General features: G+C 28.2%; 1 protein-coding gene across 2 annotated transcripts; it reads right to left on the reverse strand.

The window, feature by feature from the left end:
• Window positions 1-8,026: 8,026 nt before the first annotated feature.
• On the reverse strand, window positions 8,027-10,834 carry LOC145955889 (uncharacterized). 2 transcript variants are annotated; one of them, XM_083071259.1, is made up of 10 exons: window positions 10,711-10,834; window positions 10,384-10,601; window positions 10,186-10,275; window positions 10,058-10,115; window positions 9,928-9,972; window positions 9,775-9,854; window positions 9,659-9,681; window positions 9,362-9,514; window positions 9,222-9,259; window positions 8,027-8,650 (listed from the first exon to the last, which is right to left on the reverse strand). In XM_083071259.1, the coding sequence occupies exons 5-10, from the start codon at window positions 9,961-9,963 to the stop codon at window positions 8,639-8,641; spliced, it is 342 nt and encodes a 113-aa protein (XP_082927385.1). In that variant the 5' UTR covers window positions 9,964-9,972; window positions 10,058-10,115; window positions 10,186-10,275; window positions 10,384-10,601; window positions 10,711-10,834; the 3' UTR covers window positions 8,027-8,638. The 2 variants fall into 2 exon arrangements, with proteins under 2 accessions (XP_082927385.1, XP_082927384.1); XM_083071258.1 differs by lacking the exon at window positions 10,058-10,115 and having other exon boundaries at window positions 8,028-8,650.
• Window positions 10,835-14,656: the final 3,822 nt, after the last annotated feature.

Here is a 14,656-nt window from a genome sequence, read left to right on the forward strand (position 1 = left end):
AATAAATTAAAAAATATTGTTTTTCTCAAAGTAAATTAATTTTTCTAACATTAGCTAAATTGATATATTGTCAAAAATTAACTAAATTGATAGATTTGCGATATAGTTCCTCTTTATTTCTTTTCTTAATTTACTTAAGGATTTTAAATGCGTTATATACAATTGTCAAGTAAAATCCAATCCACAAAATCATTTAATTTATGGACGACATTTTTGTGGTAAAGGTCGTAATGCCAGATGAATCATTATCATAGGGCATAGAAGGGGAGGTCATAATCGTTTATACCATAAAATCAATTTTCAATGAAATGAAAAAGATATATATATGGTAGAATCGTAACTATAGAATATGTCCTAATCGAAATGCATACATTTGTCTCATATACTATGGAATAGGTGGAAAAAAATGTATTTTACACCCCGTAGGAGTGTGTGAAAATGACACTCATATTATAATATAGTTCTTCTTGATTTCTTTTAAGTATTTGAAAAAAGGGATGAAACAATTTATATATTGTAACATTAAAACGTCTTCAAAATAATCAAAATGATACATACATGTCAATTATTAATCAAATAAAAAAGAATAATATATAAATTAATTGGTTTGATTCGGATTGATTCAAATTTTAAATGTGTAGATTCAATACTCGAACCAATCAACATCGACTTTAATTAGTTTGGTTCGAGTCGAACTCGAACAAAAGAAATTCGAACAATTTAAATGGTTCAGTTCGAATTGTCAAATTTGTTGGATTGATCTGATTCGATGAACACTCCTAGGTTTAGTGGTAATTTAAAGCTATTAAGTTGAGAATTAGAGCTTTTAGAGTGACCGTGTGGAGTAGTCGAGAAAAGTCTATTTCCTCTTTCTTCCTCTATTTGTTGCAGATCTAGAGGTAAGGGAAGGTAGAACTCAATTATTTGTTGATCTCTGAAGTTGGGTCTTGATGATGTTGTGTTGTACTTCCTTTATGAATTGTTGATTTAATTGAATAATGAGCGAAAAGTGGAGTTGTTTTGTTTTGCATGCTTTACCACTCTTGAAAGATATGATGAGTCGTCTATTTGATTTTGGTTGAATGTTGATTTTGAGGCTCTCTTTATCATTGATGCTAGACATGGGATTGTTACACTAGTGCAAAAGAGGCTTTTTTCGTCTGTATTTTCACGTCGGACCACAGCATATCCGACGTAAAAACGACGCGGTGACATTTTTGAAAATAATGCAAACTTTTTTATGTCGGACAACAAAGGGTCCGACGTAAATTCAACAATCTACGTCGGACCTCAGCTACAACCGACGTAGATTTTTGAATTTACGTCGGACCCTTTGTCCTCCGACGTAAAATAGTTTTTTGAATCTATTTAATGTAGCGCCTCTCCATTCTTCTCGCGCCTCTCCATTCTTCTCGTTCTTCACTTCTCGTTCTCCATATATGTTCATAAGCTCACTTTTGTTTAATTAGTTGCGTCCGAGATTGATAACCAACACGTAACGCCTCTCCATTCTTCTCGTTCTTCACCAGATTTCCTTCCCGTTCTCCGCTCCTTTACTACGTTCGAAGGTTCCTTTCTTATCTTCTTCACACCTTTCCTTTCCCGTTCTTCATATATGTTCATAATGTTTATCTTTGGTTGCAGACAGGAGCAGAGTGTGACACGACTCTCAGGAGAGAGGGCTTTCTGGATCTTGAATATGGACTACCAGTTCAAGTTAGGGACACGACTCTCAGTAGAACGGGCCGTTCTGCAAGGAGAATGGGTCGTTCTGCAAGGAGAACGGGCCGTTCTACAAGGAGAACGGGCCGTTCTCCTTGCAGAATGGCCCGTTCCAGCGTAATTTTTTTTTTGGGTTTTTGCAACTTTTTACATCGGTGTTTTCCTATCTCCGACGTAAATTTACGTCGATCTAAAACGCTGACGTAGATTTACGTCTCCCGCTTTTACGTCGGAAGCTTTTCTGACGTAAAAACCTTAAAATAGCTGACGTAAAAAGCCTCTTTTGCACTAGTGTTAGCGTTGAGCGTGAATTAAAGGAGAACCTTTGACTAGGTCACACTAGACATGGATTGAATAGGGCCAGGCCTGAGTTCCTTTAGATTTCTCTAACTTACATTGGATCCTAATTGAGTGGCATTAGGCATAATCAAGACAAAAGCTCTTTGCCTAAATGATGTCAAGCGCTAGTGTAGTGATGATGGGTGTGAGTCAATAAAAAACTCTCAACCTAAACGAGGTTGAGTGTGGGTTTTGACTTTGTTAGACATGATTGACCTAGAGGCTTTTTGCCTCATTCACACTAAATGTTGGCGCAAGGTGTGGACTAGTTAAAGGCTTTTTGCCTCAACGATGTCAGGCAAGGGGAGAATGGCATTGGACGAGGGTTTCCTAATGAAAATGTGTTGTTTTTGGCTAAATGTTGAACACCATATGAGTAAGGGTTCTTACATGTTGTACGTTATTATATAATGTTAGTTCTTTATACATTGATCTAGGATGATATATATATATATATATATATATATATATGATTAAACTATTGAAAGTAGTAAGTAGAATTGCATGTTGTATTGTTGAGTTGGTGGTGTTGAGAATGCTTAAGGCATTATGTTGAGTTGTGTTAATTGACTTAAGACTAGAGAATATGTTGTTTTAAAATTCGAATATCCTATTGTGAGGATATTGTATTATGGTGCTCTGTGAATCCAGTTGTTGAAAACTCTTTTTGAGAAATTAACTCTTGAAATAGATTTTTGAGTCTCCTCTATGACCTTAGTTGATGTTGTATGAGAACAAGGTCAAGTCATACTATCTATAAGTGACCACAGTATAAGGGTCAAGTTGAAATATACTGATTATAAAACCACCAATTGTTGATTCTTATAAGGGTCAAGTCAAGTCATATGTATACAAAGTGTCCAAATCTAGTAAGGTACAAGGTCGGAGGCCATAATCCCTAACTAAGTATTAGAAGGGGCATAGTATTTTGGAGGACAATTTGCGAATTGATCCTATAAGAGGCTTAGTTATGCATACTAAGGTCATTTTAGGCTTACATCCAAGTTTTTCTAACCTAACAAAAATACTATACTTTCCTAGTTCAAGTGGAAAAATGAGAGAAACTATATTGTATTGTGGATATATTTTTATCCAAATTAATTGTTGATCTAGTTAGCCTAAAACAAGATCGCGTTATTAGTTGGTTTTGTAAGGTGGTGTCACTTAGACTACTCATCTGTGTCATAAGCGATCTCTTAGTTGAAAATGCATTACGATGCATTAATTGTTATGTTGTGCATATGCTGTTGAGTTGATGAATTATGTTGTGCATATGTTATGAGATTGTGTAGATAAGTTGTGATGTGGTTGTGTTGTCCAATTTGAATATTGAGTTGTGTTGTTCACATGTAGTGTAGACATGTTGTTAGTTGCATAATTGTATTGCAAGTTAGGAATGATCTTATGTTACTAAGCTATTACTTTAAGTGGTTGTTGAATGTTAAGTTGTTGTATAACTAGTTTAATACTTCTACACCTTGTTATTCTTTTAACGCTAACTTACCCTTATATGGTGGTTGGATTTCAATGATCATATTTTTATATGGAAGCAAGGCAGGGATAAGCTGGAGCAGGAGGTTGAATTGAGAGCCATGTTAGGTGGTGATGTAACTTAGTGCTATTTTTGTATTTATTTTGTAGTGTTATTTGACTAATAACCTAAGTTTACACTTGAGTTTTGGATTACTGTAAGCATATATATGTACATGATATGATGCAGTTTCATTGAGAGACACATAATTTCCATTTGATTTTAAATTCCTATACATATATTATTGCATGTGTATCCAAAATTTTCTTGCATGTTAACCCTAAATAATTATATTTATGTTTTTTTGCTACATATAATTGAACCGTAAAGTATAAGAACTTATCAGATCATTGCAAAATGTAATATTTATTTTTAAAGGGATGTTAGTATACAAATAATTACTACAAGAAAATTGCCATATAGTGACACACACTCTATAGTGACACTATACATGTCACTAAAAATTACTTTTACCCACACAATAACTACAATATATGTTGGTATATTATTAAAAAGTGTGGGTATAGACTATAGTGACACACAAAATATGTTGTTAAATCTCATTCAAAATCAACACTAAAATTGTGTGTAACTATATGTCAAATAGACATATACCTACATATATTGTACTTATAGTGACACTATTTGCATGTCACTGTATGTAACATTCTTTGTAATTTTGATAATAACTTTTTTCATAACGAAATTTTAAAAAAAAATTATAAAATAGATAAAGTTTCATATATTAAAATATGTTAAAAAAAATAACGTAATTTAATATATATATATATATATATATATATATATATATAAACTTTTATTTTTACACCTAAGCCCTATATATAAACCTTTTAAGCAAGCGAAAATGTTTCATTTTCCGCTGCTATCAAGCTTGATTGTCGGGTGTCATTTTTCGGTTGATAATAAAAGCAATGACATGAATAAAAGACAAAGATGAATTATGGAGACAGTTACGTGGATAGGTATGCAAGTATGGTCCTTAATTATCGTTCAAAAGGGGTTTGCGGTTTTCTCACAACTCTCTCGACTCCCATTTTTTTTTTTTTTTCAATTAATGTTGAGTTTAACACAATTATCTAGTCTTTCAAAGAACCCATGGCCACAAGTTTGAATTTTACTAGAAAAATTATCAATAGAATGTCTTTTTGGTTTGAAGATTTGTTTCTTTCGTGTTAACCTGCACGGCAAGTTAAATTGATATTTTTAAAGACGTTTTTTTTTTCTCTCTCTTTTTTCCTTTTAGAAACCATTCTACCCTTTATTAGAAGCAAGTATACATGCTTGAGTAAGATTGATGTTTGTCAATATTTAAATAATATTTAGTCAAAAAAATTATATTTTATAAATATAGATATTTTTTATTAGTAATTTTAAAATATTATATATATATATATATATATGCCTATATTAAACCATATTACTATTTTGGATTCTAAAACTTGCTTATTTATTATTTTCTTCTCTAAATTATTATAAATATTTTAACAATATTTTTGTCGTGTGAAAACATACATACCACATTATATGAAGTAACTTGGAAGAAAACGAAGATGGTTGAGAGGCACGCACGCACCGCCAAACCGCCATGTGTGGTGGGTTTAAAAGAGACCGAGTCGTCCAATTAATTTTGATTCCTTTTTATTTTATTATTATTTTTTTGATATATTTTGGATTCCTTAATTTGAGTTTCCAAAATAAGTGATACATATATCACTCAACATATAGTCAAGTACTAGTATAAAATTATTCAATGTTTATAATAAGTAATTTTGAAGATTTTTTTTTATTTTCAAAATTATAATAATAATAAAAAGTCTTGTTATCTCTAAAGATTTTATTAAACAAATAAAATTATAGATAAGTAGTTGATTAGAGTGATACTTAACTTAAGTAAGATTTTGAGTTGAAGTCTTGTGTATGAAAAAAATGTAATTAAAGAGAGAGACCTGTTCTAGTTAGCCAGCCAAATTTCTCAACAAAAATTAATCATAAAAATTTGTAGATATTTTGTATTAACAACATAATTATAAAAAAAATATAAATAAAGTTCTTTTTAACATAAGATAGTCTCTTAAGAAAAACAATTTTTAAGAATTTTTAGGGCATGTTTGGTTTCATGTCAAAAATATCTGAAATCAATTTCATTAAGTACAAAATGACCATAATCACGTTTTGTTGCATGTTTCACTGTTGCCAAAATTGATTTCCCCAAAATTTACATTCACCTAAAATAAACTATTAGCAATTTTCTATCAAATAAAATTATGAGATTTTATATCTACCAAGATTTATAATTACACACTCAAAATCAATTTTAATAACAATAAGTTTTCAAACAACATTTACTATGAAAATGAAGTTTATATATCCCTTGTCATCCAAACAAAAATTACATTACTCAATTAATGTTTACTCAAAATCAATTATACAAATTTATGTTAATTCAAAATCATTTATATCAACGTATATCAAAACACGCGTAAATAATGCTAGTGGATAATGAAGGATCGACTATATTCTTTAATTATATAATCTGCACATATTTTTATGTTTTATTTTAATTATTAATTAATAAATAAGAAAATCATACTTTTGAATATATATATATATATATATATATATATATATATATATATTTCTTATATTACAATATAAGATTATATATTTTTAATTATTGATTATTGATAATTTATTTTAAAATATTAAAATTTAATTTATAAATAAATATAATAAATAAAAAATTAAATTAAATAAAAAGATAAGAAAATCTTTATAAACGTTTATTTCAATGAATATCTAAAATTACTCTTATACAAAGTAGTTGTTTTACGTTTAATTTATTGGATTGACTATATATATATATATATATGATAATATCATTGCTGATTTTTATAATATTCTTATTAAAAATAATTTATAAATAATTGATAGTATAAATCTTACATTAATAAAAATCAATTTTGCATAAAAATATTTTTAGAGATAATTATTCGATTGAAGTGTTTATAGGTATTTTTTTAAGGTTTTATATCCAATTCATTTTTTATTTATCATAAATTAACTTTTATATATTAAATGATAAATATTTTTAGGAGATTGTTCTTCTACACAAATTCTTTTAACTCATTTAATTCAATTTTTATTTATCATACCTATTTATGAATTCAATGTTAATATTTTTAAAATAAATTATCAATAATATTGTCACAATATAAATTATTTATTTTATATCTAAAATATAATTTATATGTTTTAAAATATTTATTTACAAAAATTTTAAATATAATATTTAATTATACATATATATAATTTACTATAAATTTTAATTACATATACTTAACATTTGTTCGTGACAATATTCGTACTAAAATACTGAGATATATACTAGTATATGTATAAAAACAGAACTCACTTATATAAATTCTAAAGAAACTAAGCAAAAGATGGAAGTATTGAATGTATGCAGAATGTAATTGTCATAATCTTTAATGCCGATAAATGAAAAATAAAATAAAATACCGATAGCATCAACGTTATTAATGCGCATCCACATTTTATAACATTAATTGTTTTAGTTCGTATAAGAAACATAATGCTTCGAGACTGGACCTACAGAAGTTGCCACCGAATTTAGTAATTAATTTCCTAATAAAAGTTGAGAAACCTAGCCATATATATTGGAAAATGCCTTGGTTCACAGGTTTTCAATTTTTTGATGTTAATATATAGTTTCTTTAATTTACTCCTTCAATTATATTATAAAAGTATTATCTATATTGATGACAAAATTATTCAACATTGACTAAAGTTAAGGTTGGTGTTATGTGTAAGGAGATGCAATACATGTTTTATACCATCATCATTCAAATATTTATGATGTAATTAGATAGTTTTTCAATATTTTAAATGAATAATTAATTAAAACATTACATATTTTTTCTTTATTTCATTGTTGACTTGCGACTTACAAGTACATATTCATTTTCTCACGTCAATTCTAAAGGAAATGATTCACAGATTAAAAAAAAAAAAACTTGAGTACAAGGACGTGTGAGGAAGAGAATCATATCTTGCATTGTATCACTATGAGTAAATAATATCAATAATACATCATAATTTGCGATTAATACAACATTATGTGATTTTGGCTAATTTATTATTGATTTTATAGGAAATATTAGCAGTAAGTTGCTATTTTCCCTATGTAAAACGTAATCTCATTGTTTTGCTCCTTTTAGAATCAGTGGACAAATGATTTACAGGCTTTAGTAAAAGGATAAGTTTTAAAAAAAAATATATATTATTTTAAATGTATTGTATGACATAATTTCCATGTAAGTTTTTAATCACATGAAGTTAATTATAAGTATGGATCAAATGATGGTGACTACAACATCTTTCACATTTAACAACATTTAAAAAATGTTACCAAATTAAGAAAAATGTTACCAATCATAATTAGCAACATTTTTACAAATGTAGTATAAAGTCCATGTTGCTAAAAGGTTTTAGCAACATTTTAACATACCAATTGTAACATTTTATAAATGTTACAAATTGACATCTTTTGTAACATTTTAGCATATCACTTGTAACATTTTATAAATGTTGTCAATTGACACCTTTTGCCACATTTATCAAATGTTACAAATTTGTTTTAAACATCTAAATCATAACAATTTTGAATCCATTACTTCCTTATTAATTCAAACAGTGAATTGAAAACTTACTATATTGTAACACTTGCAAGCATGAAGTTATGCATTTAATGAATTAAAATAAAGATAAACTTCTTATTTAAATCTTTTTTGTCCATCATGATATCATTCAAAAGGCAACACTAATTTGTCAAGTTTGCAATAACATGTAATTTCTTCTGTCAAAGATAAAACTAAAATCATCTAAGTTTTACGGTTGCATTTTTCTATGAATTCTCATTTTGAGTTGTGTAACTTCTATATCAAATAGTATGATGTTTCAATATACACACGATCTAAATTGCCACAGCCACCACCACCACCATATTCACTCTAAAACCTGCAACATAAACAAAATAAAGGAAGCAATTATGTTCCTTGATCTAATTTCATAAAGAAGCAAAAATAGCCACCTAAATATCCTGATTAATGTTTACTTCTATAATTCTTAATTTTAACATTTGTACGAGTGGCGGTACCTAATTATAATAAAATACACTATAAAGGTAGAATTATATCTTGTAATTTTATTTTATTTTTTATTTTTATTTGTTGCTAGGTACGTGAATGTTTGCAACTTGGTTACTAGAGACAAGATTTGTACACTTAGAACAGTATCCAGCACTGTTGAAACTTAATTGTTTCAAAGGACAGTGTAAGTCAAAATAATGTTAAGTTTTCACTCTCTCTCTCTCTCTCTTTTTTTATGTGTGGAAATTAAGCTATTTATTTATTTATTTATTATTCTATAGCTAGTTGTTTAAAAAAAATCAAATACAAAACTAAAAAATCAGCATGTGATCAAAAGAGGAAATTTAGCACAAGTTTAAGTAGTAGTTTTAAATTTAAATATTCAGCACAAGTTTAAGTAGTAAATTTAAATTTAAATAAAATTAGAACAAGATACTAACCTGAATGGTTTTAGCAAGATTTTCCTTATTTTGAATGTCTAAAGAAAAAGACAAGAATGAAATAAAAGAGAATAAGTTTCTTCATAAGTCAAAATAATATAACAAAATGAAACCACCAAGATGTAACTCTTTCAACTTACTCTGCTTATGTTGTTTCTTGTCAGTTTTTCCCTTTTTTGACTTATCCAAGTTAGTCATATCAAAATGAACTTTGGGCTTATGTTCTCTTTTCCCCATTTGTTTTACTTGAAAATCATTGATTGTTCTACTTGTGCCAAGTGGAGTGCATTTACCTATTTACATCATATTCCCATATAAACAAGATAAAAAAAGAAAAACAAATGTAGTTAATTCTTATAACGTATACTAATGCAATTTCTTATTCTAGCTCACTTCATTGTTAAGAACCTGATACAAATTAAAAGTTAGCAACATACCTATTTGATTAGACTGAGCCAACCTATTTAGAATCAACAAAATCAAAATAAAAATGTCATAAATCATAATTTATGTGAATAAAAATTATCATAAAACAATAAATTATAAAAATAACCTTTCATTTAATGCAATATGCTGCAATTTCTTAGCCTCTGCGTTGAGTTTAGCTGCTGTATCAAAATAAGTCTTTTTTTCCTGATTCAATTGTCATAAAAGAGATTTAATCAATAACAAATTACTTTAAAATGAAAATAAGGCTTAGACTTACCTCATTTGTCATGGACTTCCATGTTTTAACAGCCATTTTATTAACCTATATTTTTTTAAAATAAATATCAATTAGTTTATGGCTAAATAAAATCAAAAGTAATTATATCAATTTAATAACTTTCACTTACCCTTTCAACATTTTCGGAATCAAGATTTGCTTCATTGTAAAGTTTTTTAAATTTTTGCCTGTAATAAAGATTATTACTGAATAAAACAATCAAAAAAATAGAAAAATACTTTAAAGAAAGAAGATTACAAGAAAAGGGAAAACGCATTGAGTGGACACTCCAACGTATTAGGATCTTTTTCAACAGCAGCTTCTTTAGCCTTTTCTTCATTTGATTTGCTATATAAAAATAACAGCATATGAACCATACTATAAAAAAAATCAAACAAAAAAATATATATAAATAAACAATTTAAAGACTTAAGCAAGTGAGGTGCATGCATTTACCTTTTGACTAACTTCTCAACTTCAGCTAGATTTTCCACAATTTGAATTTCTAAATTAAGCAAGATAAAAAAAAAGTAAAATAAATCAATTATCTAAAAAGTAAAATTTGAATTTGATCATGACAAAAGGAGCAAGAGGTATCATCCAAAGCCTTTATCGTAACCTTGAGCGTATCCATAATATCCGCTACCATTCCACTGGTTTGGATCAGGTTGGGCCTGAAAATCATCCAAAAAGTCCAAATTCATCCATCAAAATCAATTTACACATTGCAGGTTGAAGCTAAGGCAAATCATAACTACAAAACAAATCAGAAAATTTAGTTACCTGTTTGTTTGAGGGGCTTCGGCCCCATGAAAGCCGAACATTTTGTCCACCCAAAAGTGTGCCGTTTAAAACCCGCAGAGCCTCTTCTGCGCATTTAGTTTACATTGAATTACTCATATACGTGGAATTGTGATTAAAAAAAATCACCTAAGATGATAAATAAATAGGAACTTTTAACAGAAACGAACATAAAATGAATGGTATTAAATTGAGAAGTCAACAGGAAACTAGAATCTTGAATGATAAAGAAAGAAAATCTGGTTGACATTAGGAACCAACAATGCGGTAGTGTGCGTGGCTGAAAAATGTGCTACAGTTAGTAGTATGGTACACGAGATGTTATGGTGATTTTCTGAATACTTTTCCTCCATCTCAAGTTTTCCATCCGTGAGTTACCTTTAGAGAGTATATTTCCTTTTTGTAAATAGTTTAAATTAAATGAAGCAGATGGTAAATGACTTATTAATTTTTTGAATTGAATATATTTATCTAATAATGTATAAAATCATAAACACATGGAAGCCATAGCTATGATGCAACCATACTATTATCCATAATTATTCTCACATGAAAAAATCAATATACCTAAAAGAAATAAGAAAATCCAATATAGTACAATACAATAATTATTAGATATTAGAACAAAGGGAATTCTTAAAAAATTGAAGATGCGTAAATCTAATAAAATGGTGTAAAATTCATCATATGAATAAGATTCATTCAACTTATTACATGCCATAAATGCATAAGAAAAGTAATAAGAAATTGATTATTTCTCTTCTCACAGGAAAAAATTGTACCTTGGAAGCAAATCCAAATGAGATACTAGTGTACCTCTGAATAATGCATGAAATGTGTGGGATCTGTGATGGTTTTTTCTCATTAAGCAAACACTAGTTCGGCTATAGGCATAGGTGTGCTTATCAAAAAATGGCCCTTTGTTTCTATCATATACATGCTCTGGTTTAATTATACTACATGCTCTGGTTTCAAAAAATGGCTCATTGGGTTTTTCTTTTTTCCTGTACTCAACTTCCAAGCCCAGGGCCCATTATTGATGGCATCAATTGCAACTATATGTAGTTGCACTCTGAAATTAACTATTTGACCGAAAGAGGGAATAAAGAAAGCAACTATACCTACACTGTGTGGTTAATATCATACGGTGGAAAACCCCTCGTTTGGATCCATGGTCATAGTTTTTCCTGGTTTCAAAATAGATTATTGGGGATGTTAAGACCACTAAATTCAAAGATTCTTATAGCACATTCTTCAGTTTAATACACATTATTTCAATGAAGAAAGAAATAAACTGGGCAGGCACAAAATCTTGGATACATCATGATACATAAGATTACAACAATACAATTCAGGGGCACTCAGAAGAGCATCTGCAGATCTTGTTTGGACTTATCATACAAGCACTTAAGTTAAAAATTGAAGGTATTTAGTTAAGCTTTTGACAGTAGCTCCCATAAGCTCTTTTACTTACCCTGTGTTTGTTTGCACATCAAATACAAGGGTCAAGTGACATTTTCATGTCTATAACTAGACGCGGATCAAATACTGATAAATGCTAAACCAAACATGTGGAGCGAAACTCTAATCAAACAAAAACTTCAATTAAGCTATTTATCCAAACAACTGCCCCCTGTTCAATCACAAGGCTTCTTCCCGTCTAATTGCAATAATCAATTAATTGTTGCTAAGTGAGAAAAAAAAATGAACAATTTGCATTTCGTCATATAAACCTGCAATTTTCCATAATAATAATAAAAAATAAAAAAACACATACTCTAATCACATTTATAAATTCAACAATTAATTCATGGAGGAAGGAAAAATAGATATGAACTTAACAATTTGGTCAGAAAGTGTGTTGAAAATTAATAGCAACCTAACAGTTTATATCTAGATTGTCAACAACAACCCCTCCTTCTCTAGTTTGTTAAATGACTCATCTCCAACAGAGCCACCCATCTCTGTAATACATAACTGACTCAATCGAAACTAATAAAATAAATAAATCCATTTGCCCAGAAATAACCTGCTTATAACCCGCTTCAATTGTAGTCATTTCCCTTAACCTTCTGCAAACTGTAAAGAAAATTCAAACAATAGGGAAAAGGAAGCTGAACCAGTAAGATATCTCGTTCACATCCTAAATTCAATGAACAATACGAGGGAATCAAAAGATCCTGGTTACTCAAAATTAAAAATCGTAAAACTTACTTTCGATAACTAGGTCAATATGAGTATGTGACTTCCGATTTTGAAGAATAAGAGAGGAGAATGAGAGATGAAAATAATTAGGTCAATACTTCAAAGAGTTAAAAGGATTTTACCTTAGAGAAATGGATGTTTGTGATTTTTGTGGTTTTTGAATGTAAAAGCCATTGCTATTCACTCAGAAGTGCGGAAGGGCTCTTTTCACTGTTTCTACGAAAGCAATTTTAAGTGCTCTTGCACTGTTTTAAGCAAGTTTTTTTTAAAAATAAGAAAATAAATTTAAATAAAAACTAATTATTATTATTATTTAAAATTAGTAATTAAGTAAATAATAGTAAAGTTTATTATTAAAAATGTTTAAAATATTGGATAAATTAATAATATTAATGTTAAAAAATAAAAATATATATATAATTTAAACAAAACAATAACATTTATGATTAAAAATGTTACTAAAGAGTATAATTCAAATTAATTGGTAACATTTATTGTTAAAAATGTTACAAAAATATATAATTAAGAGAAATTAGTAACATTTTGTTACATGTTGGCACATAAATGTTACTAAATGTGGTATATGTAGTAGTGTGATGTGTAATATACTCACAACAAGTGAAGAAGACTACATATATGAGTGGTATGTCATGTGGAAGTTTTTAATTATTTGTTTTCCTTTTAATTTTGATTATATATTCTTTTTTCATTTGCTAATTGTGATCATCTATAGTGTCTTAAAAAATAGGCAACCAAGAAAATGGTGATTTTGTCATCATCCAAGCATGCATTATTAATTCCTTAGAGATAATTTTCTATTTTTTAACCTTTTTTTTACACCACTTTTTTTTAACAACTTAATTAGTTTTGTTTAATACTTTTGAATTGTGTGCTATATTCATGACTTTAAAATCGCATAGATTTGATTGCAGAGGAAATTTTTAATAAAGAAAATGTGGTTTTCGTCCTTGTATATTTTGTTTGTCAAACGTGATTAAGGTACTTGTATTTCTTGCAGTGAAACTTAAAAAGAATATGTGGATTTGGCCTCTTTCCTTTAAGAATTTTAGTGTTGTTAACGAAAATTATGTTATCACACGGTTTAAAATACAATTCTTAGCAATTATAAACTATATAAAAAAGTATACTACTTGAATTTTAAGATGATTTATTATGTGAAATATTTTTACTTTATTAAGAGTTGAAGTTGGAAATGTTAATTTTTTTGCGTTTAATTTATAATTAAAAAATAACATTTTTAAAAATTATAATTTCTTGAGAATGTTTGTTATATAGGTTTTCCTTCAAATTGTTCCTATAGAAAGGTGAGAATTTAACATTCATAAATTAAAAGTAATGTTTTATGACATTAAATATATTGCATTGTCATTATCTTTTTACTTAGTTAATATAGTAAAAATCTTTGATTCCAAGTAAAATTTATAAATATTTCTAAAAATATTTATGTTTCATGTCTAAAAGTCACACGTTGCTTAATAATTGAGACTAAAAATAGTTTATAAACACCCTCATTCTTTAACTCACTGAAATAATTTTTTAAGAACAAAATTGTGATGGTTCAACAAGTACCAAAGCGAATAATACCTCGAACGTAGTGACCATAATGATATCAGCAAACTTATGATTAATTGGAACATTGGTGCTATAAAGGAGGGCCCATGTCACTCTTGGCCCTTAGCCTCAACTTGAGGACTTGTACTGG

Source organism: Cajanus cajan, chromosome 3 (assembly GCF_000230855.2).
Source record: "Cajanus cajan strain Asha chromosome 3, NIPB_CcT2T_4, whole genome shotgun sequence".
Classification (NCBI taxonomy): domain Eukaryota; kingdom Viridiplantae; phylum Streptophyta; class Magnoliopsida; order Fabales; family Fabaceae; genus Cajanus; species Cajanus cajan.